Source organism: Neopsephotus bourkii, unplaced genomic scaffold (assembly GCF_033783945.1).
Source record: "Neopsephotus bourkii isolate Nb327-2 ecotype Australia unplaced genomic scaffold, CSIRO-AGI_Nbou_v1 NB_1760, whole genome shotgun sequence".
NCBI lineage: Eukaryota > Metazoa > Chordata > Aves > Psittaciformes > Psittacidae > Neopsephotus > Neopsephotus bourkii.
The window spans coordinates 2,180,755-2,203,625 of record NW_026902234.1 but is presented as its reverse complement, the minus strand read 5'-3'; the positions used below and the strand labels follow the sequence as shown (position 1 = coordinate 2,203,625).

General features: G+C 38.1%; 1 protein-coding gene across 2 annotated transcripts in view; it reads right to left on the bottom strand.

The window, feature by feature from the left end:
* The window catches only part of ATP10A (ATPase phospholipid transporting 10A (putative)), a 108,395-nt gene that overhangs the window by 37,569 nt on the left and 47,955 nt on the right, over window positions 1–22,871 (bottom strand). Inside the window, exons 3-7 of one of the 2 annotated variants that reach the window (XM_061377890.1) lie at window positions 13,460–13,545; window positions 5,963–6,069; window positions 5,726–5,857; window positions 3,265–3,398; window positions 1,471–1,723 (exon numbers count right to left, since the gene is read on the bottom strand). In XM_061377890.1, coding sequence (XP_061233874.1) covers window positions 1,471–1,723; window positions 3,265–3,398; window positions 5,726–5,857; window positions 5,963–6,069; window positions 13,460–13,545 — 712 coding nt within the window. Of the gene's footprint in view, window positions 1–1,470; window positions 1,724–3,264; window positions 3,399–5,725; window positions 5,858–5,962; window positions 6,070–7,240; window positions 8,032–13,459; window positions 13,546–22,871 lie in introns of those variants that run through there. The other variant, XM_061377891.1, reaches the window with a different exon arrangement.

Here is a 22,871-nt window from a genome sequence, read left to right as displayed (position 1 = left end):
TCAATACTCAAATTCAGGAGCCTGAGTTCAGCCTACATATTAGCTGATGATACTGAGCTCATAAAAATAACCTTTCTGCACTGTTTTAGTTGGCAGTACCATCATCATTCCTGCAAGGAACAGAGTACACTCTGAAATTAGTATAAACAAGCAAATGCTCAGTGGCAAGAAAAAAAAAGAATGAATAACCAGAGTGTCACAAGCAGAGTTAGAGTCCAGAAACATATTATTAATTCTAATTCTTTTCTCTTTCTTACCTACAGTACAGAAGTAGGAACTCACAGTTTGTTCCTGTTTAAGTTCCTTCTGTAATGCTGTAATAATAACACTAACCCAAACATCTAGTTTCCTGAAAATCAGTGCGTTAAACGTAAGGTCTCAGTCCTACATTACAGTAGGAGAAAAAGAGAACAGTATTTGCATTACCCAAAACTTTAAGACATCTTTTTCCTATCTGCAATCTTAAGAACCCTCTAAAACATGTTTTAGGTTCTCTGGTCCTTTTTGGTTATTCTTCTTATTCTGTATATTATTTGTAAGCTGAACTTCTGCAGTGGTCTTTGAGAAAACTTTCTAATCAGTGATCTTTATACATTATGTAGATTAGGAAACTTATTTTTCTCAAACAGGAATGCAATGATGTATCTATTAATATTTTCTGGCGTACAGAGTATGATTTGAGAAATTAAGATCTGTTATGTCAAAAATGGTAACCACAAGATGTTAGAGGAAAATAACAAATTATAAACAAATCACAAAACAGGAAATAACTTCATAATTTTAAGAGGCTGATGAGGTGACACATGGATGACAAGCCACACATTCCCTTGGGACAAAGAGTAACTTCTTAGTGTTTCAAGAACCTGACAGTTGGGGACATTCTCCCAACTGCAGTTTTCATACAGCAGTGACAGTACCTTAACACAGACACCTGTTATGCAGCACTGAAAAGAATCTGACAAAGGTAACATAAAATATGCTTATTACATCAGATTATGTTTCCTGTTAATATGAAAACCATCAGATTTGTTTACATTTATTTCTCAGCACAAAAGGATAATCTCATTCCATGTATTCAATCAGACACTAATATGGCTGTATGCTTAAAACTGGTATTTTACATAGTATACTTTAAACACCCCAAACAACCGTGATACCAGCAGGATCATTCGAATCACATAATCAGCCATGTGCACAAGCACTTTAGTAGACTAGGAGCTAAAGACAGAAGCTTTAACTACCTTGACAACATATTGCAGAAGTTACAGAACACTTTGGTAAGACTGTCATCACTACCTGAAATACAGCCATCAAATTACACTAATCTAAAAACAGCTATTACAGTTTGCTGAGTGGACACATGCAATTTCTTTTGTTTCTCTTTTTGATTTAAGATTACAGTAATTTTTATATCTACCTCAGATTACCCAAAGTGTAACTATTAGATAGAAAACAAGATCATGAGCTCACCGTTATCATCATGGGAATACTCTATTCCAGAAACAGTGCATCTTCGGAAAACCATCTTGTTTTCAGTAAGTGTCCCAGTCTTGTCTGAAAAGATAAACTGCACCTGACCTAAGTCTTCTGTGATATTTAAAGCTCGGCACTGCAGCTGGGTGTCTGTTTCTTCATCATATAAATCTTTATCTTGATGAATGAAGTACACTTGGCAGATTTTAACTATTTCAATGGATACATACAAAGAAATCGGAATCATAACCTATAATACAAAAAAAAAAGATAATTAGGAGAAAACAAAAGAAGCAAGGATACAACAAATTAGTAAAATCTAGTTAACTTGGTACTAGACTAGGACATAAAGAGGCTAGGTACATTAAGCATCTAATGTAAAGTTATCATGTTTGAGAAGAGTTTATTTACTGTGTTAGATGAGGAAAAATTACAGGGAATTGCAGAGCTGAAATGCATTACTATGTCTAGAAGAGTAATTATCAAAACTTGGACAGAAGCAAATCCTTTTTATTGGTAATAAGGCTAGCTTGAAACTAGCTGGGAAAGGAAAAGAAAAAAAAAAACAACAACTAAACCCTATCCGAAACAGACACTACAGTCAGAATCCTATAAATGTGAAAGAATTGGATAAGCATAAGTAATAGACTGTTTACAAATCAACCTTGCAGGAATACAAGAAACAAAATGAGAAGTGTTAATCTCTCCACAGGAACAATGCTTTTGGCATATAACAATGAGATGTGAGAAGAAGTTGCACCAGAAAAGATTTTCAACTGCTTCTTGAGGATTGTCAAAACTCCATGAAATACCTCATTTGTACCTCAGTTTTTCTCTGCAGATGTTTTTCATGACAGAAATTCCTGACTGCATACATTATTTAGCTTGCTGAATTAGATATGAGGGATAAGTTATACCATGTGTGTAAGTGACAAATGTGTCTATTTAAACAAAACCTGCAGTTAAAGGTTGGCATTTAAGGAATTTTGTGGTGATATTTTTTAGCAAATATCATATTATTGGGCCTTAGAGCAAAAAGTAATTTAACATCCTTTTTCCATTCCTTCCTATAAAGGAGGTGCTCCCCCAGTAATGCAGTCTCCTCTAGTGTCCCCCTGGGCATATGTCCATATGTCCCAGTGACATGAGTCTCTGTTATCTCTCTTAGCTTATTGCAACCTTCGCAATTGAATACATTTCTGTCAAGAACCGAAGAACTTCTATCAGGATTTGCTATGTAGCTGAGATAACAAAGTTAAGAGCTGTCTATCTGGAAAGTGGTTAAAAATGCACACAACCTATGTTCATATCAATACACTGTAGACAAAGTGGCACCCACAGTCTTTGAGATGCTGTTCCACAGTGGGTGGATATGAAGAATAATGCCTGTATTCTCCAAACAGGGCCCATTGCATTCTATCTCCTCCTACTTGCTTAAAATAAAACAAAATATCTGAGTCTTTTGGGGAAGGTTCTCAGATAATTATCTTCTCAGATGCCAAGGTAACTCTGACAGCTTACTGTATCTATCAGTTTGTTTATTCTTCAGAGAAGTTATCATTTTACCCCTGGGTAGACCACTACTGTTATTTAATTTAGCTTTCTGGATATATATTATCACATTCCCTATAGTTAAAACATAATTTTAAAGTGGATAGGTGTACTTGTTTTTAGTGCTTGATTAGCTTAGTGCCTTAGATTACATGCCTTAGTGGTAGAAATGGTACATACATTTATAGCTTTATTAGAGAAAACTATGAACAGAGATGACAACATGTACAACTTGATTACCTGGAAAACTATGATCACTGTCAGAAATAAATATACTGAAGCTAAAACAGGAGACAAGTATTTGCCGTCAGGCCCTGGAACATCAAAAACTGGTTTCTTCTTTTCACCATATTGCCATACCCATAGGCCATGACCTGCAGAAGAGTTGAAAAGAAAAATTAACTCCAGGTAAAAATGCTTATGGTATAAATTTGTTCTTAGAGTTATGTGAATAAATGGTATTTATTTTCAACTACTCTGCATGACTTTTGAAAAAGGCCCCAAACTCATTTTTTTTCTGCCTTAGGATTTGGAGTTTAAGAAAGGGGTTTGCCTGGCCTTACAGGCAGAATCCGAGAGTCATTTCACGTAAGTTTATCCACATAAAGTGAGCTGACTAGTCTAAATTAGTAGTTTAGGCTCTCTAATCAGCAAAGAAAACTAAACTTCAGAAGGTAAATCATTTCAGTGATATTCAATTTGTTAGAATGAAAGTACTCCATTGCCTGCACTAGGTATAACACCAGCCAATTATTGCTAAACTAGTTTCAGATGGGTAAAGTCAGGACTGACTTTAACCTTACTGTGTGAATCTTACCATGTTTACAGAACTAACGGAATAACAGTATCAGCAGACTCAACAGCATGGAAGCTGAGGAAGTAAAACCAGAATAAATCCTAATCCTTGCTCAAAACTTTGTTTTCTATTGATTGTGCTGATAACCAAATAAAGATACGGTTATTCTTGTTACCATTATTTTGGGAAAGTGGCATTCTTAAACAGACAGAAAGTTGCCTTTTTAAGTACAGCACTAGGATTTGCAGTCTTAAAAGACCTAAAAATGGTATGCCTGATGTTTTTAAGATTAAAAACAAAGAATTCCCACACATGATAAGAAGCATTCAAGCTATTTTCACTGCCTGTTGAAAATTGACAAAAAGAATGAAGGTATACTTTAAAAGTAATCTTTTGTTACACCTGACAAGGTTTTTTACATCATGATACATAAACCCAGCATTGAACTCTTGAAAAATAAAAACAATAGGTAAGCCATGTAAGCAACTTATTTTGCCTCTGTACTACCAGTATTGCCATATTGATGCCTATATTGATGTCTGTATTTTTATTCTTGAGAGCAAATACTGGAAACCCCATGCTGACAAGGTTCTATATTGAGACTTCTTGTATAAATATCCTGACTCAGATTTTCAAAAGAATTAGTTAAGTGTCATATCTCCACTCACACTTTCTTGACAGAAGGTACGTGAAGTGCCTGACTCTTACAGGACATTGCTTTGCATATCTTGAATCACTAGGCATCTCTGTTTTCAAAAAGCACATTTCTTTCCAGATGTTTTTGGTTGGTAGCACCTCTGGCCCTCTGCTGGAGGTTTCTAGCCTTGTAGCAGAAATGTCAGAAGTGAAGGTGTTTGTGTTACCTGCTGTGCGCCTCTGTCTCCCATTCACATTCAAGCAAATCAGGAGTTTCAGCCAAACCAAAGCCACTGCAGCATGCACCCTGCTGCCACTGCTCTGGGGGCAATACCTCGAGTGCAGAGGGGACAGCTGTAGGTGTTGACTCCCTGCCATTAACCTACAATGGCACTTCAGTCCTGAGGACTGGGCTCCCCCAACACTGAGACACTAAAAAAGACTCAGTGGAAACAAACTGGCTGGCTGATTCACAGCTGGAAATACTCATCTTTAAGCAGCATTTAACAATACCTGGAAAAAGGCACACAGAAACGTATTAAAATGCCGTAAGATTGTTATTAAACCACACCATGGTTGTTAGGAAACATTCTGGTGTTTATGCCATATGACTCACACACAAACATTAAGGATACAGAATTCATATGCCATGTGTAGAGAATAATTTTAGGTGCCAAAGGTAAAAATTCTTTCTTACAAATGAACAGAAAAAAGGCTTGAAGTATATTAATGTGAACCTCAGTTTTCCTTAAACACTCCATAAAGTCTAGAGAGTCTTCTACTTGGATTTTTGCAGGTTTAGACTTTTATTTAGTTCTTTTATGTTTCAGCTGCAGTTTACAGACAGTGTGTCAATGTTGTGCACTGTGCCCTTGATTTAATAAATAGTACTGTGGAATTGCACTGTGCTAATTATGCTTATTCTCTGCTCATGAATTACGTTGTTGACTGATTAATGGCACGTTATACTCTATCACCTGTAATTTTGAGAGGACTACATATGAAGCAGCTTCTTTTGGATACTATCAAGAGTTGTAGAATTTAAACTTTCAGATCTCTGGTACTAATTTGGTTGATACTAAGAAGCTACTCAGATGAGCTTATCAAGACATTTTGATTTCAGAGAAGAAAAACAACAAAAATGAAGACAATATGGAGGCAGCTTTATGAATTTCACATTTTTGCAAATACATATGTTTTTGATGAAGCAAAGTACATGAATCCCAAAAGATCCTGATACCTAAGTTTCTAGCTTTAAAGAGCACTTACCAATGGCAGAAAACAGACACATGATTAGAAGTATTAGGACACACCAAAGGACATCGGCATTCATCTGTCTTTCAAGTTTACTGCGTTTGTAACGGGGTCCATTATTGTTTAACAAAGCTTTGGTCTCGTGCCCTGCAGAAGTAATTACATCAGATGATGTCATATGGATTTTTGTTATTATTTTAAGGAAACTATAAAAAGGTGGTATGTCTCCTCAGACAGAAAAACGGCTTTTACCTGCATAGATTACTATTCCTGCAACCTCTTCTGTATTTCTAATGGTACATCCACGTAACAAAAGATTTTCTTTGAACAGTCCATCCTTTTTTCCACTCTTATGTACACTACAGAAAAATTAAAAACAGAACAAAGCACAGCATGGCAAAACATTAAGCTTGTTAAATCATACTACTCTGTAATATAACAAGCCCAGGAAACATCATCAAGGTTTTGTCAACCTGATGGTGAAATATTTCCTTAGATCTTCCTCCTGGGAAGATACTCTGACAGACTTTGAAAACTAAGAATAACCTACCCAAGAATCCCAGACATGCAGCAGTCCAGCTGGAGCAGTACCAGTTGCTGTTGGATATACAAATGTACTGGACAAATGCTCACTAGGGATATGCACACCAAATCTACAGCACGTGTGCAGTGTAATGCTTTGAAAATGTATTGGACTTTCTAGGCATGTGCAAATTGCATGTGCAAATTGACAGTGCATGTGCACATTGACATGTGCAAATTGACATGTGCAAATTGACAGTCCACCTAAGAGCAGCTGATAAATGTACATGATTAACCAACTATTCACATGTTCTTATCAAAGAAACCCTGGAAAGAAATATGGTGAAACTGGGAAAGGACTCCACTTCAGAAGCAGTGATACTATGGAACACGTGCCAGGGATAATATGCACCAGTTCAGTCAAAGAGAAAGGAAAAAAACTCCATGTGCTCATCAGCGAGAACAAGAGAAAATCCTTTGAGAAGTGTCTGCCTGACTCTTTAAGAAAGATGAAATGACCTGATGATTTCTATTGACTAGCTCCAAAACACAGGAGAAAAACAGAACAAAGTGATCTTTCCACTACAGTGTACTGTCTGCTATGTATGGACTGACTCAAATTCAGCTGTCAGAAAAATACAGAAAATAACATTCTGAGAATTAGCAGTCACCAGGGAAATGCTAAACAGTAACAACAACAAAATAGCATCAGAATGTTTTATTAGGTAAAAAACCCAAACCAAATAATAATTTCAGATGTTTTCTAAATGAATAAAATTGAACCAACTGCAGTATCCCAATGCTTCAGAGAGGACTAAAGCTAAGTCGGAAATGTTTAAAAGTTCTGCCTTCATTTTCGAAGCATCAAAATCATCACATCTCCAAAGTCTAAAAAATGGACTGCAGTAAAAAATAGTAAAGCTGGGATTTTAAGAGAAATACTGGAAAAGCACATGTGCTATATTGAAATAAACATTGTATTGTTGCAGTGTCAAATTTTATGGCTACCCGGATTTGAGCATTTAAAATCCTGTGTCTCCCGAAATGTGCTAACTGGCTTAAAATTGTGTCTTTTATAAGGTGGAATTCTTTTGTCCTGGGTTCTGACTAGAGACCAGAAATAAATGGAGAAGGGAGAAAGTAGATAACATCAAGTTTGCCATTCTCATACGAAGGCATTTTTTCATCAGGAGAGAACTTCTCCTGCTCATTCCATCCCTCCCTGCCAGCCTCAGATACAAGAGCACAGGTTTTGCTTCTATCCTCTTCAGAAAACTTTCATAACCCAGTGCCTCACCTTTTTCCAAAGGAGCTTCAAAACCTGGGTGCTGCCTAACAGCGGTCTTTGCAGTGTGTCAACAGGTGTAAGCACTGATTGCCAGCTGGAGAATTACCCACATTTGGCTGGGTTTAGACTATGGGAAATAATTTCTTAATGATTCCATACTGTAGAAATTACACTACTAACAAGATTCTGCCATTCCTCTGCTTTTTAAGTCTGAATTCTACATTAGCCTTTCTCATAAATCATGAGGAACTTAGTTTGAGTTTCCAATAAAGTCTCTAACTGATAATTATGATTCCTGTTAACAAATGTGTCTTTAAAGATAAACCTGCTTAAGAATCAATTGCTTTGGCTTATGATTTTATAGCCTTCATCAGTTTTTTACACTTCACAGTAACACTGGACTATGACAGGTATATTGCACATGGCAATCTTATATATATATAATTACTTGTGTATTTGTTCTATAGAATTATATCTTTTTTCCTAGTAATCTTAGCTTATACAATATAACTATGCGTATAGTAATTTCTCACCACTCACTGACCAATGCCCAGCCCAACCCGAGCAGTGATCAGTCCCTTCCATGTAACTCCCCCCAGTTAATATACAGGGCATGATGTGCTGTGGTATGGAATACCCCTTTGGCTAGTCTCGGTCAGGTGTCCTGTTTCTGCTTCCTCCCAGCTTCTTGTGCCCCTCCTCCCTGGCAGAGCATGAGAGACTAAGTCCTTGATTAAAGTGCTACTGAGCAGTATCTAGAACATCAGTGTGTTGTCAACATTATTCTCAGACTAAAGCCAAAACACAGTATTGTACCATCTACTAGGAAGAAAAATAACTCTGTCCCAGGTGAAACCAGGACAAGTTTGCAGTAATTTAAGCATGCCCATAATCCTAGCTTATACAACTGCTCCAAAGCAATGGTGCAGCATCTGAAGTTAAGACCCCAATCTACTGCCCTCATGCACAGGCTGAGCCTTCTCACCACAACTCATCCTTACTTGTGCTTGGTATGGCTTTTTACTTTTCCATATCCAAATGAAGTCAGTCAACTCACCAGACCTTTAGAAAACATGGATTGAATCAGGATCTGGGAGATAGAAGCTGGCAGGGGTACTGGAGGAAACTCACTGTTTCCTTCTTGTCTGTACTTACTCCCAGTGATTCACTAACAGAACATATATATAAGGCAATTGGACACTGATGATAAAATTAAAAATTACAGACATACAGGTCTGGGTTAAAAAATAATGACAACTAGTCATTATGAGTTAGATAAAGCTGCTCTTTCTGATAACAAACCTCCGCAGGCCATAACGTTATGCCCGGATTTAGAGATGGCTAAGATCCCACCTGTAGCCTTGCAGAGTTAAAAGCCTTAAGCTTGTTCCAAGAGGCTGAACTTTCCCCTTTCTGGATTCAGGCCAGTATAACTTTGGAGGCAAAGAAAGAAACTTTTCACTGTCAAGATTTAAATAAGTAGCCAGCTGAAGCTACTCAAGATGCCTAAACATGATGGCTAGTCCATGAGGAAATGCACTAGCAAGTGCAGGTGTAAGGCTTTTTGTCCGCAATTTCTTACACAGATGACATTTCTCACATGGATGACACCGCAAATATGCAGCATCTAAACATCTAAAACACACATGCACCACAAATTAGGAGAAATGGGCAGATCAGATGCAGTTGGATACTACTTCGCTACAGCTCTCTGAAAGTGTTTGTGTAGAAATAACCCTCCTAATTTAATACAGCAATGCAGAAATAAGTCCAATGGTAGCTCCTTTCTATCTTCTATTTTTACTTGTTACGTGTTTACCAGCATTAAATAACAAAGTGACATAGAATCATAGAATAGTTAGGGTTGGAAAGGACCTTAAGATCATCAAGTTCCAACCCCCCTGCCATGGGCAGGGACACCTTGCTCTAAACCATATTACCCAAGGCCTCGTCCAACATATCAAAACTGTATTCAAAAGAGAGCATTTTCTTTCAGTCTCTGTTTCTCAAGCGTCATACAAAGCAAATGGTAGAGCTCACACTAGTTTCCAAGGCTTGACACTCCCACAGAAAATATTCAACAATCTTAAACAGCCACAGCACACTTCATCAGTCAGAATCTTTCTGACTCTCAAGTCTGATGAAACTCAAATCTAGTTGGGGGTTTGGTTTCTTTTTTGTTTGTTTTTTTTTTTTGTGTGTTTTGTTGTGTTTTTTTTTTTCCCCAGGACAGGTGGTATCACTAGAATACATTAAAGAGACATCACTGTATAGATTTAAATTTTTTTTTTTCCCTTAAAAAGTTGTAACATGATTTTATACTAATTTGGGTTTGCTATCTTATGACAAGCTTTGAAATATGAATACACATATATTCATATTATTATTATAACAGTTCCTTGCTATACTTATTTTGGTATGATCAGATAAAGTTTTCTGTTCTTGTCTAATAATAAAACTTTTACTTTCAAGAGAAAAGCTGAAAATCCAGAATGCCAACTCCTTCTTCCCCTTTTCCTTTGCCCATATACACACAAAACAAGTTTTTAAAGCTGATTTTATTATTTTTGGAACTTGGAATGGGATTTTTGAAAGTATGCCATGCATACTGTACATAATCTGGCTAGACCCATACAGGCAGGGGGCATGTAAGGTTTTACTCTATTCTTTTTGCACAGAAGACTTCTTAGAGGGGAAATAAAAATGAGGCTATCTGAGGTTGCAGAAATTGCAAAACGTTAGTAAAGTAAGCACCTGAATGGAACTGGTAGTCTGCCTCTCCATCTGCACACGCAGTGTGTGTTCAATGAAGATTGTGCCAATATAACTGAAGAAGTCATATGTAGTAATAATGTGCATGCTACACTTCTGCACATATAGGTTAGGTCCACGCTCACCTCAGTGCATTTTTAAATATAAAGAGCTCCTTTGATTCTAATGGCTGTGCTAATTTTCTGGGAATAGAAATATTTGTGGGTGTGTGTGTGTGGTAAACACGTAAAAATTCTGTTTTCCAAAGTTAGTCTGAAATGGGATCACTATAGGTAACTGCTATAGCACAGGCAGGCCAGGGTAAAAGGAGACATAATAAAAAAAATCATAAAAATATTGCAAATGAAAAAAAAAAGTTTTAATCAAGCCTGTAACCTAAAAAGTGGACAGAACTTCAAGCAAGCTTCAAAAGTACTGTCTTAGCACACCTGTTGCATATGGATTTCTTGAAAGTCTATTATTTCATAGCATCCCTATTAAAGCATCTCAGAAACATTTTAGTTGAGCTGTTATCAGCTGGGAGCTATCTGAACCTTTCTTTCAAGCAGTAACTACAGGTAAGATTTTTGAATGAGAGTTAAGATCTGAGTTTGATGCAGTAATGACATGTTTCAATTCAGATGTGCAAATTACTATTCATCTTACTAATGTACCATTTGAAATAGACCCATGATTTCATGATACTAATCAAGGAAATCTAAAAAGAGGGGAAGAAAAAGCCTTTTCCTGTGATAAATTAGGAAATTGAGAGGTTTTTTGTTGACGGGTTGGTCCCCACTCCAGTTCAAACGCCCTGTGATCCTTCAGTTGTGGATCTCTTGCAGCGTAACTGATGAGACCAGGAAATCACCTGATGCTTTCTGCCAGATTTAAAACCGATGTCTTGGCTTTTTGCTGTGGCAAAATATATTCTTATCCTTTGCAAAACATCAAAACATAACAAAGGTTAAAGAGAATCAATACTGGACAACAGTTTTTGAAAAGATGTTACCATGTTTCCTGCTACATAATTCAAATGGTTCTGCAATTTCCAACCTACAGTAGTTTTCTACATGGATTATCAGAATCATATCATCACAGAATGATTTGAGTTGGAAGGAACCTTAAAGATCATCTAGTTCCAACCTTCCACTAGACCAGGTTGCTCAAAGTCCTATCCAACCTGGCCTTGAACACTGACAGGGATGGGGCAATCACAGCTTCTCTGAGCAGCCTGTGCCAGTGTCTCACCACCCTCACAGGAAGAATTTTTCCCTAATATAGAATCTAAATCTCCCCTCTTTCAGTTTAAAGCCATTCCCCCTCATCCTGTGACTACATGCCCTTGTAAAAAGTTCCTTTCCAGCTTTGTTGTAGGACCTTTTAGGTATTGGAAGGCTGCTACAAGTCCTCCCCTGAGCTTTGTCTTTTCCAGGCTGAACACGGGTGACATAGAAGAGATGCTCCAGCCCTCTGACCATTTTGTGGCCCTCTTCTGGACATGCTCCAACAGGTCCATGTCCCTCTTGTGTTGAGGGCCCCAGTACTGCAGGCAGGGTCTCTTAAGAGCAGCAGAGCAGAGGGTCAGAACCCCTCCCTCAACCTGCTGGTCACACTGCTTCTGATGTATCCCAGGATACAGTTGGCTTTCTGGGCTGTGAGCGCACACTGCCGGCACATGTTGAGCTTCTTGTCAACCAATATCCCCAAGTTCTTCTCCCCAGGGCTGCTCCCAATCCATTCTCCACCCAGCCTGTTGTACTTAGGATTGCCCTGACCCAGGTGCAGGACCTTGCGCTTGGCCTTGTTGAACTTCATGAGGTTAGCACTGTCCCACCTCTTGAGCCTGTCAAGGTCACTCCAGATAGCACCCCTTCCGTCCAGTACACAAGACAAATTTATACATGTCTTCTACAGTACTCAACCTCTGCTCAATATTTTGGGAACTAAAATTCACACACATGAAATTTGCTAGAAAACCTGCCAAACTTTCCATTTCCATATCTGGAAATGTCATTTCTGCAGTAGGGTAGGCTCTCTATTAATGCAGACAGTTACACACCCTCATGCAGTAATGTCTAATACTAAACTTTTATCTTTAAATGAACTGTAGGGCTTTGAGCTGCTAAATAAAGGAACACATTTTCCCACACTACAACTTGATGCAGTTTCGAAAAACCTGTCCTAATTTACCCAGTTGACAGTACATCCTACACAATCTGTTACATCTGAGAGTAGTAACTGAGATGGTAAATAGCATCACTATAAAAAACTCCCAAAGGTCCAGCAATTTACCTTGTGCCGTTTATGCAATTCAATACTGCTTATCACTCCTAATCAATATGGGTGATAAATCATTGTATTCTAAACGGATTGTCTGTTTAACTCTCTTCACTAAAATTTAGACAAAAATTAAATACCCTGGGCTTTCACCCTCCATAGTTACATATTTTAGAAAACTAAGTCATGCAAGAGTGCATCTCCCAAGTCACCACTATCAGCATTCACATACACTGCAGTCCTGGCTATGTTAGAAGCAAAGTGCTTTGCATATATTAAAACATTTGCTTCTGAGCAGGACTGATTGGCTGGAGACATAGCACTCTGTTAATGCAGTTCTGTTTGTTTAGAATTAAGTCAAGTGGCCATAGGCGATTCTACAAGCACATCCGTTTTGTGAATCAACTGCTTTCTTTTGTCTGTATGAGAGGAAAGGAATTTGCCATAGCTGGAGAAATACCAGTTTTACCTTCTGATTTTCCTCAACGACACATATTAAAAGAAACATCAAACACACCCATCTTCATAAACGCAGTGTGCAAAAGACTGTGTTTGTTTGCTGGCTCTCTTAGACCGGTTTTCTATTTCCTCCCATTTCCAGATGAGCTTCTTTTGATTTATGGAGGGAAGGAAAGGGAGAAGCATGTCTGTAACTGCACTGATCAGTTTACACTCCAGTAATTTCTGGAGTGTAAACTGATCAAAGCTGACAATTAAATCCGTCCCAAGGAATGGAAACGTGAGGCTCCCATCCATTCTCAAGCGAGAATCCTCTAAAAAAAGCCTTAAATACACAGCCCTTACAAAGATGCAATTTAGAGAACACAGCTCAAAACAAACTAGCGTTTATTTTATTCTATATTAGAGAAAGGTAGTGTTTACTTAATGATAGCATATGAAATACTCACATGTAACCTCGAAACCTACTTAAGTCATTGTTTGGCTTCTCGCATTCAATGACACTGGTGAACTTCAAGGGGTCAAATTCTGAGTCCTGGAATAATAAAAGTGTTAATTACTTAGGGCAAAGACTTGCAAATTATAGCGAAAATCACTTTATTTTCTAGCTTTTAATATATTAAAGTCTTTTTTTTTTTTTTCCAAAGGCAGTCAAATAAATGACACTGATCACTGGCACTGAAAATCACAGGGATCTGAATGCCAAAATTCCTTAGATGTCTTCCAAAATCTTCCTTACAAGTATGACTTTTTTGTTTTGCATGTGGAAGAATGTGAGTTTCTAAAAGTGTTAAATAGAAGATGCCAAGCCCAGAAGTCAAATGTTTTTTTTCTGGAATGGAAAAATGAAATTTATCTTGAAAGGCTCTAACTATTCAATAGTATTGACATACTCCATGTTCAGTGAAGCTACTGGAAATCTAGGACAATGTAAGTCAATACACTGCCAATTATGAAAAAGCTAATATGAGCCTTTGAAATATTAGAAGACTTCTTAATCGCTTTATGCTAAAAAAGGTGAATTAATTTACTACAGCAAATTACACACATATAGCAGAATAACTTTTTCCTAATTAACACTTAAAAACCTTCTCGATTCTCTAGCTCATTAGTCTGAATTTAGTATTTCTGCTGACTATTTAAGTTTACCTGTAGTTAGCATGTTGTTGTGTCTGAGGAAAAACATCCTCACACAGCATAATTACTTGATTTTATTAAATAAAAATCAAGGTTCTCCCTTCTTTGCCAGACCAAACAAACTACACAATGAAATCAGAGATAGTCCTGGTGCTGCTGAGAAGACTGTTTGTCTCCATCAGTGAGGACTACCTTTAGAAAATCACTTTGCATACCATTTGAATGAAAGAACCAATTATGAATTACCATATTATAAGCTTTCCACAATGATAACACAGCAAATGTTATGTTTTTATAATGGTTTTTCTGAGCAGCTGTAGATCCCAACCACTTCTTTTTAGAACACACTATGGGAACAGCTAACGGAGAATCAGTAACCAAAGGACAGACACAATCTTATTGGCAGCTTCCCTGAAACAGGTGTGTCTTTTTTTGATACTGACTCGGCTCAGAAGAGCTGTAAGCAACTAGTTTCTAAATAAGAGACAAAAGAAACTAGAGGATATGTCAGCATCATCATCAATGCCCTGTGTAATTTTTCTACCAATTACACCTGGAGGACAGACAGACTTTCAGTATATAGGAGACAATTCAAACAACCCATGCCTGACACTTTTGCAGATCTTTCCTGTATGTTCAAGAAACAAGAGATGATAAAGAGAACTGTGAAGACTGGCTGTCACTTAGAGACAGCTACAGCCCACTAGAGGAAAGCATCACATTTACATGCAGAATTCAGCTTGTAAACAAGGAGGGGAGGAAGAAGAGTAAAAACAAGGGACATCTCTGACAAGGAAGATTGCTGTGTTGAGAATCAGGCTCCTAAATTACACCAAAGTTGGCAGTCAAATACCTGAGACTTAGGAAGAAATTCAGATTGTCTTCCCAGCACCAAATACTGTTGGTATTAAGGTCATTAGATATTTCCCATCGTCAACCTAAAAATTCTCTATGTGTCTGAAGTTTGATGCTGTGAATGCTCGGAAGTACCTTGTTATACAGAGGGCCCTAAGGCATCCTTATGCTGTAGAATGGGGCAGATAATGTAAAGCCACATGTTTATTCTCTTTGACCCTTGTTCCTCAGCTGCTCACTTCAGACAGTGACAGACGTCAGCAGTGACAAGGAAAGAATCATTGGCTAGAACAGGCATCATGAAGCTTTCAGGCCTTGACATGTGAAATCTGTTACTAAGCTCCTAAACTGTACACACTCTCCCTGCATTCCTGCCTCCAGCAGTTGGAGGTTCATGTTACAGAGACACTATACTAGCAGCCAGTGCTACCTGGCAGCTGACTTGGAGCTTCTTGTAGAAGGTAAAGTTCTCCCAAGTTACTCCAGATCTTCTTGTGCTGGGAAAGCCTGTGCTGTCTATGTAACACCTGATAGGCTGCCCCAGAACATCATGTTTTCCCTCCTTGCCCTGGTATGTTCCTTGGCAGGAAAACAGAAAAAAAATAGTACAGGAAAAATAATCTTCAAACATTGTTCAAGGCATTTCAATAATATACTGTCTGTCTGCCTAAGGCTTGTGTTACAGAAGAATCACCACTGTAGCTTAAATTGCATTTGTAAACTGAAGGGAAAAGATTGGAAAGGGAAACATTTATTGTCTTTTATTATGCTATATATAATACAGTTTATTTAGCACAAATTTTCATTCAGTGGTCTTAAAAAAGAAGAAATCTGAACATCTTTGATGAATACCCCTGAGGGAATCCTAGAGACACTTAATAATAAAACCCAACATAATCAAATGTAGATTTTCTGCACCTGCTGAACTCAGCAGAGAGCATGGTTTCAGTGCTGTACAGTATTAATTTCTAGAGCAACTGGAAGTTTGCAGACTGAATTCCTTTTCTGCTAAGAAAGCCTGCCAGTAAAGCCAGCAACTTTACAAATAAGAATTAAAAAACAACTTAGAATCTAGAACTAAAGTCTTCACAAAAAAAGAAAGATCTTGCCAAGATCAGAGAGGACTAAACCTACCTAGGTGATTTTCCCATTGCTATCATGTAACGTAAGTCTTTCTCCCTCCTTTGTTTGTTGGATTTTTTTCATTTATGACTCAGTTTTGGAACTAAAAGTCCTTTATCATTAAATCTAACTGTCTGTGTATTTGTATTCTGTTACAATTAACTTGAAATATGTGATTAAGATCTTTAAACAGATAATAACTGGGAGGAGAGAAAATACAACTAGAATAGTACTTTACGTAAGGAAACAAAGCTATCTACTGAATTCTGATTTATGGCAAAAGCTCTTTGGTTTATTTATAAATCAAATAGCTCCATCTCTTCCCTATGAAATGGAAGGGTAGATATACACTGTACATTACAGCTGATGACTGTTTTGCTGTGAAGATGCCTTTTGGCAAATGAATGAACAGAAGTTAGACATCCTGTGTGTAACTGCTTTCAGTGGTTACAAAGAAGCACAAAGGTAACATAACATTTCACAATGATTAAAATTTTGTTCCTTTTTATGCTGATACCCACACCTCAGCAGCAAATGAAACATAAACTGTGATGATGTTCTCATGTATTAACAGATAAGAGAACTTGCATCTAGACAGAAGTTAAAGCCAAAAGTGCTACAGGGCACAAATCATGATTTGTGCTGTTTTCTGGATGAAAGTTCATGAAAAATAATGAATTCCCCACCACTATCTTTAATTCTCTCCAGTGAGTTTCTGTAACACTGTGAAAACCCAGAAAAAAAAAGACATTGCACAGCAGTTACCTGATGTGCCTGATTTTCAGTGTTTTACTTCCCCCTTAGAGAACAGGCCTGCACACAGGGAATGAGAAAGTAAAAAACTGTTGGCATTACTTGTCCAGTGCTGCGTGGCTTAGCAGGACACCAGGAACATGCTCCTTGGACCACCACAGCACACAGTTTTCTGTGGATAAGTCATAACAAGGTCTTGAAAGATGTCAAACAGAGGTTTGAGCCATTTCTTCCCATATGGTTTGAGAATTTCAGAAATACTGATATAAAGAAATACATGCACAGAACCCCCACATGGGGTTTGTTCATAGCCAGCATACAGAAGCCTTCAGTGATTAAATGCTTCTCTCTTCACTCTAGTGGTAAGAGGTCCTTCTTACTGATATAATTTTAAAAACAGGTCTTCCTGCATGCATGAAATGATGCACAAAGTACATTAGAGGAGTGAAGACCACTTCTTGTTCTACTTCTGTCGTATTATGCCATATCAAAATAAAAAAAAAAAAAAGGAAAAAAATGATGAGATTCAATTCAATAAGAAACTGATTTTCCTCAAATACCTGAATTCACATTTTGATTTTGCCAAAATAGCCTTAGTTCACTGCCTTCCTCTGAAAAAACTGCTGACTTCTTAGGAGCTCATAGGTATTTCTGAAAGCTTGAAACTTGCCAAAAGGGCACACAGTTATAGGCATTTTATGTACTCAGGGATTCCACAGAACATAGTTCATTTCTTCAGGAGTCTTCTTGCTAGGAAAATATTTAACATCCTATCCATAAATTTTATTTTTCCAATTTCTTAAAATTGTTTTGAAATTCATTGTTACTGTAAATGCAGTAATGAAAAGGCTTATTTTCCTTATGCAAGCAGACCCAGTTAGATTGCAAAACCCTGCTACATATTGATTCCTTCAAAGCTGAATATCAAATTAAAGTTAAATTGCAGATAGAGAGGGTTTTGACTAGGCTTTAACAATGCTCCACCTATTAAACGTGATGAAGAGTTTCACTTAAAACAATAACTTAGGACTTCAATAACTGGGCTGTGTTTCTGGAGGAAGCACAAATGCATACAGGGTAAAAACCATAATGGAAAGATTTTTTTGTCATCCTCTGAAAATCTCACATCTTTAGGACCCAAGCTGAGGTGAAGTGGTGAGAGGGAAAAAAAGGGTTACAATGCATCTACAGAATCGGAAACCAATAGGTAGACCGATGAAGGAGCTATAGAGATCTGTCACAAAAAAAAGAGGAGACTGAATTTAGCTCTCTGCAACACAACTTTGGAGCTTCAGCTGTAAGATCAGTCTGAATGTCTATAGTGAAATGCTGACCTTTCTGACTCTGCTGGCAGTTTCATGAAACTGTCATCATAGCTCAAGAAGCAAAGCATGTTGCTGTGCCAGATGAGTTAGTCTGACAATTACACAGTGTTCAAACAACATATTCCCCTTCATTAAATGCATTTTGTATGGGAGACTTAATGGCCTGCTAGTGATATAAATAATGTATAATTATTAAAATGTTGTCCTTTACTCATCTGCCCTACTTTACTGCTGCAGAAACCTGAGTTCAGTCCTTCCTTCCAATAGGGCAGCATGAGTACCCCAGGATGCCCTTGGGCAGCAGTGACAGTTACCCACTTATCACACTGTGTTTACTGGCTATGCTGGGGATCTTATCCAGACTTCTCCCTGCAGTACAATTGCTGAATGAGGGCTCTGGGATTTGTTTTGGCATGTATGTCGGGAGGAAACAAAAAGGGAGAAATGGAATCATGGGGACAACTTGAAGGAAATATTTAATGGGCAAAAGTCTGCCTCAGCTAGAAGAATAGCTTTCCAGTTTAAAAGCATGTAATAAGCACACTAAGAATGCATCCTCCTAATGCATCAGTCCATCCCATTATTGCTTTATGTAGCAGTACTCTGCATTTACCATATAAAATTAATCTGACCTTTTATTAATGTGCAATTGGAATTACATATTGATTTTATGTATCCAAAGCATGCAGACTGTTTATATACTAAAAGAGTGAAATGTTTTAATGTCTAAACTGCATTAGTCTCTTTGCCAGAATTTATCTGTGCCACTAATTCACAAAAAAGGAAGAAACAGTTTGATCTATGCTATTTAGGAACTAAAGAGATTCAGCCGCGCACCAGAATTTAATAGCTTGCTTTTCTACACTGACAACTACTACTGTAATTGGATTTTCTTTCCAGCACTGTTTGTTTAAATGGAATAGAGATATTCAGCATTCAGAAACACTGGAACAGCTGAGCAAGCCAAAAAGATGTTAGGGGGTTGATCCTCCTCTGGCTGACCTACGTAAAAGTTTTCCCCTTCGTAGAAAACGATATGAGAGAAGAACACAGTCTCCATCCTGCAGGAAAAATGTGTTGCTTGCAAGGCCTAGGAAGACCTCAATAATTCTATGACAATCAGCTGAAGAAACTGCTGTTAGTCAATAAAAAGACAAAAGTATGAAAACCCAAAAGTCAACAACACTGAAAATATGTCCATGCAAGTTGTATCGTCCCCCCTTGGACTGATGGCCATCTTTAGCAAAGCACTGAAAATTACAGTGGTGTGAATGAATTTATCCAGGGACTATGGCAGCACTGAAGAACAGCAAGGGAACAGAGCATGTCAAGGCTGAAATATGGACTCAGACGCTGATAATTAAGAAAGTAGTATCTGCCTGTTTCAAAAGCCAGCCACTGAAACAAATGAATGGGTTCATAGTCTGTAATAACCAACCTCAGCATCAGCTCACCCCTTCAGCTACACTGCAAACCAAGTTTCTCAAGGGCTTGCAAAACTCTGTGTAGAACCTGCACTGCTCCTATAAAGGCTCTTCACTTTGTGTTCACAGACACTCGGTGGGATGGAACCCTCTCCACTTTCCAGTACTTTCCCCTTTCTGGAGAGATTTCTAGCAATATTTCTGCTGCATTTCATAACTGCTGGAAGAAAACTTCACTTGACTAGTGGCAAAAACATTGCACAGTCATCTAAATTTAGCAGCACAATAGCTCAGGTCAGCTTCTGAATATACCTTGGCCTACTCCTGCTCTAGTCTGGGCTGCTGGCCAGTCTGCCTTCCTGTGGGATGAAGTTCTGCCAGAAGAAATGGGAATGGGAAGGACTAAGACATTTCAACCAGAAGAGGGAAATGTCAAGCACCACTCTTGCATCTTTCCACAAATAAAAACCAGAACATCAGAGTCCTGACAGAAGAGAGAGTAGCTGGTAATGAAGGGGTTTTCTTATGAATGGTAAAACTTAACAGTAGTAGCTGTAATGTCAGGATGCAGTTAAACACACCAAAGCTTGGTGAGCCCATCTCAATCCGAAGACAGAGAATCTGGATAAAAGCAGCTTTACTTTGCAAGGCATTATATGCTTAAGAAATGTTTTTAGGACGTGAGGGAAACCTATTACATACAGTAACTGCTCAAGGAACTTCAGCCCCTGCCAGCTGCAGGAGAGCACAGAGGGAATGAAGCAGTCTTAGTGAAAAGACACCTTTTATCTCAAATATTACAGGGAAGCATTCATATAAGCAATACCATAGGTCTGTCAGCCTTTCCACAAGCATCTCCAGTGTGAGAAGGCTATATGACCAAGTGAAAACTCCCCAGACTGGACAACGGCATTCCATCTTTGCTTGGAATTGTATCTTGTATCAACATTCACCATCACATGCCTGCCCTACTATGCTTCTGAGGCAAACATTGCACTCAGAGTGCACTTTCTGCACTTAAACCCAGATGTTTCTCTATTTCCCTCATAGCCCTGTGAAGAGGATGGAAGGGCAACGGTGAAGACTAAGAGTCAGTCGGAGGGTGGCATGGTTGTGGTTGCAATGCACGGTATATGGGGGATTTTGGGATGGCTGCTGGGCACTTTGACTAAGAGCTTCACTCTCCAGTCTGTCTATTCTCATCTACTACTGAGTAACTGAGCAAGTTAAATTTCAATCAACATGCTAAAGACTCCAGTAGCAAAGTGAAAAACACCTTTAAAAAAACCTCAAGGAATTCAAGGGTGGCTTTTTCCAGACGCCAGCTGATTGCATACATCTTATGAAAAGAAATTCAAAATGGCCTTGCCAGTTCCAAAACTGGGCAGCAGAGCTGGGAAATGAGCTGAGGGGGATGAACACATATCACTGCGTAGGGATTGATGTTTGCTTCCCTGTTCAGTGCTCTAGACAGCCTCATGCTTCAGGCATGCACAATGCTTACAAAGTTCCTGCAGAGTCTTGTCTTCAGTAATCTGTATGCTTTGTTTAGTTAAGTGTGGACTTAAAACATACATGAATATGACTGTCTTTAAAGGTTCCCTTCCAACCCAAAGTATTCTGATTATGTGATTCTTATGCAAACATTAACTACTATAAGCATTCCATAAACGTGACATGTGGAAATGTAAACAGTGAGAACAAATGTCAGGAATGAGATGAACAGTGAGAACATCTATTAATAAAATAGTTTGTGCAATTTTTCTTCCATGTCATTATCAAGTTATCTATCTGAATCAAAGATCACCAAGACAGCTTCAAGGGCAGCACCAAGAGATACCCCATTGGTTTTTGTTTCTTTTTTGTTGCTTTTGGCTATCGCTCCCTGTTACACTGAAGCAACCTGTAAGTCAGATCCCTGTGATGTCAGCCATACAGGCCACATTGCTGCACAGGTACATAAGTATCTTCAGCCATCTGAGGTATGGCTTAAACCTGGTATTTAATCAAGTCAGGCCAAAAATGTAATAAGAAAACAGGCTTGAAAAAGTTAGAGACAGGCTAGTAAATGCTTATGACAACTTACACACACTTTCTAACCATGCCGTATGTTAAACATCTCTTTCTCTTAGAAGCCAAAATGCTAAATGTTCCCTGCTTTGATGTATAACAGTCCATTACTGTATCATTAAGAAAGCTGAATTAGTGTATTAGCACTACTGTCTATAAATCTCCATGTACTACTGATATTTTTAATTCAAACCCAAATGGAAGTACTAGCACTATAGTTCTGGGTGGAGAACAGTTTCTTCTCCAGTCACGTAGCTACAGGACAATCATAGCTTTCTCTCTCATAAGCACATACACATATGTAAAGTGTCTGACCATCAGCGAGTCATAGCAGAGCTGGAACGTGTGAACCTGAGTATAACTGCGTTAATGGAAATTTTTATGAGTTTACTGAAACAGCAATTTTGAGACATAGATAAGGCCAGCCACTTCCCATGTAAGCAACATTTCAATGCAAATTTCAGCTGTCCTGCATTGCATTATTAGTACTAAAATGTGTAGAAGGCTTGGAGAGTAGCAGGTGGAGAAAACAGAAGTGGGATGAGGGTTCTCATCCCTGATGCTGAGATAAATACAGGAGTTCCTCATTTCATTGTTCTGCCTTTACTGGCAGAAAAGCAGACCCCCTCTCTACCTGAGTGCTTCCAAAGGAAAGTGAGCCCATACCATCTTAGATGGGGTTACACGTGGCTTAATACTGTGAACCCTCCTGCTCTGGAAAAGAAGGCTTTTCCATCCTTTCCAAACCACTGATACTGCCAGCCGCGGTTGTGGTTATGAGAGACAAGTGTAGCATGATATATTTCCAGCTCAAAAATCCTAGCCCTAAAATCAAGAGCTCTCAATCTTATATTACAAAATCTTAATTTCTAAAATCAGGTATTCTAGGTATTTCCTGTTCCCAGATGACAGGCAGAGATGTATGCCTAAGGAATAAACAGTTCCAGAAATAAACTTTTGTTCAGAAAAACTGCATTAGGCTAGAAGATGAGAAAAGTAATAATAATAAAAAATAATTGGAAATTCTCCTCTTGTTTTAAATGTAAATGTTTACTTTTCTGTCACTAGAAAGCAGCATAGCGTTTTATTTTCTGTATGGACCTGGAATGCTCTTTTGCTTTCTGATGCTTTTTCATAGAAACAGAAGGGAGAGATGCTCAACTATCAATGTCCTG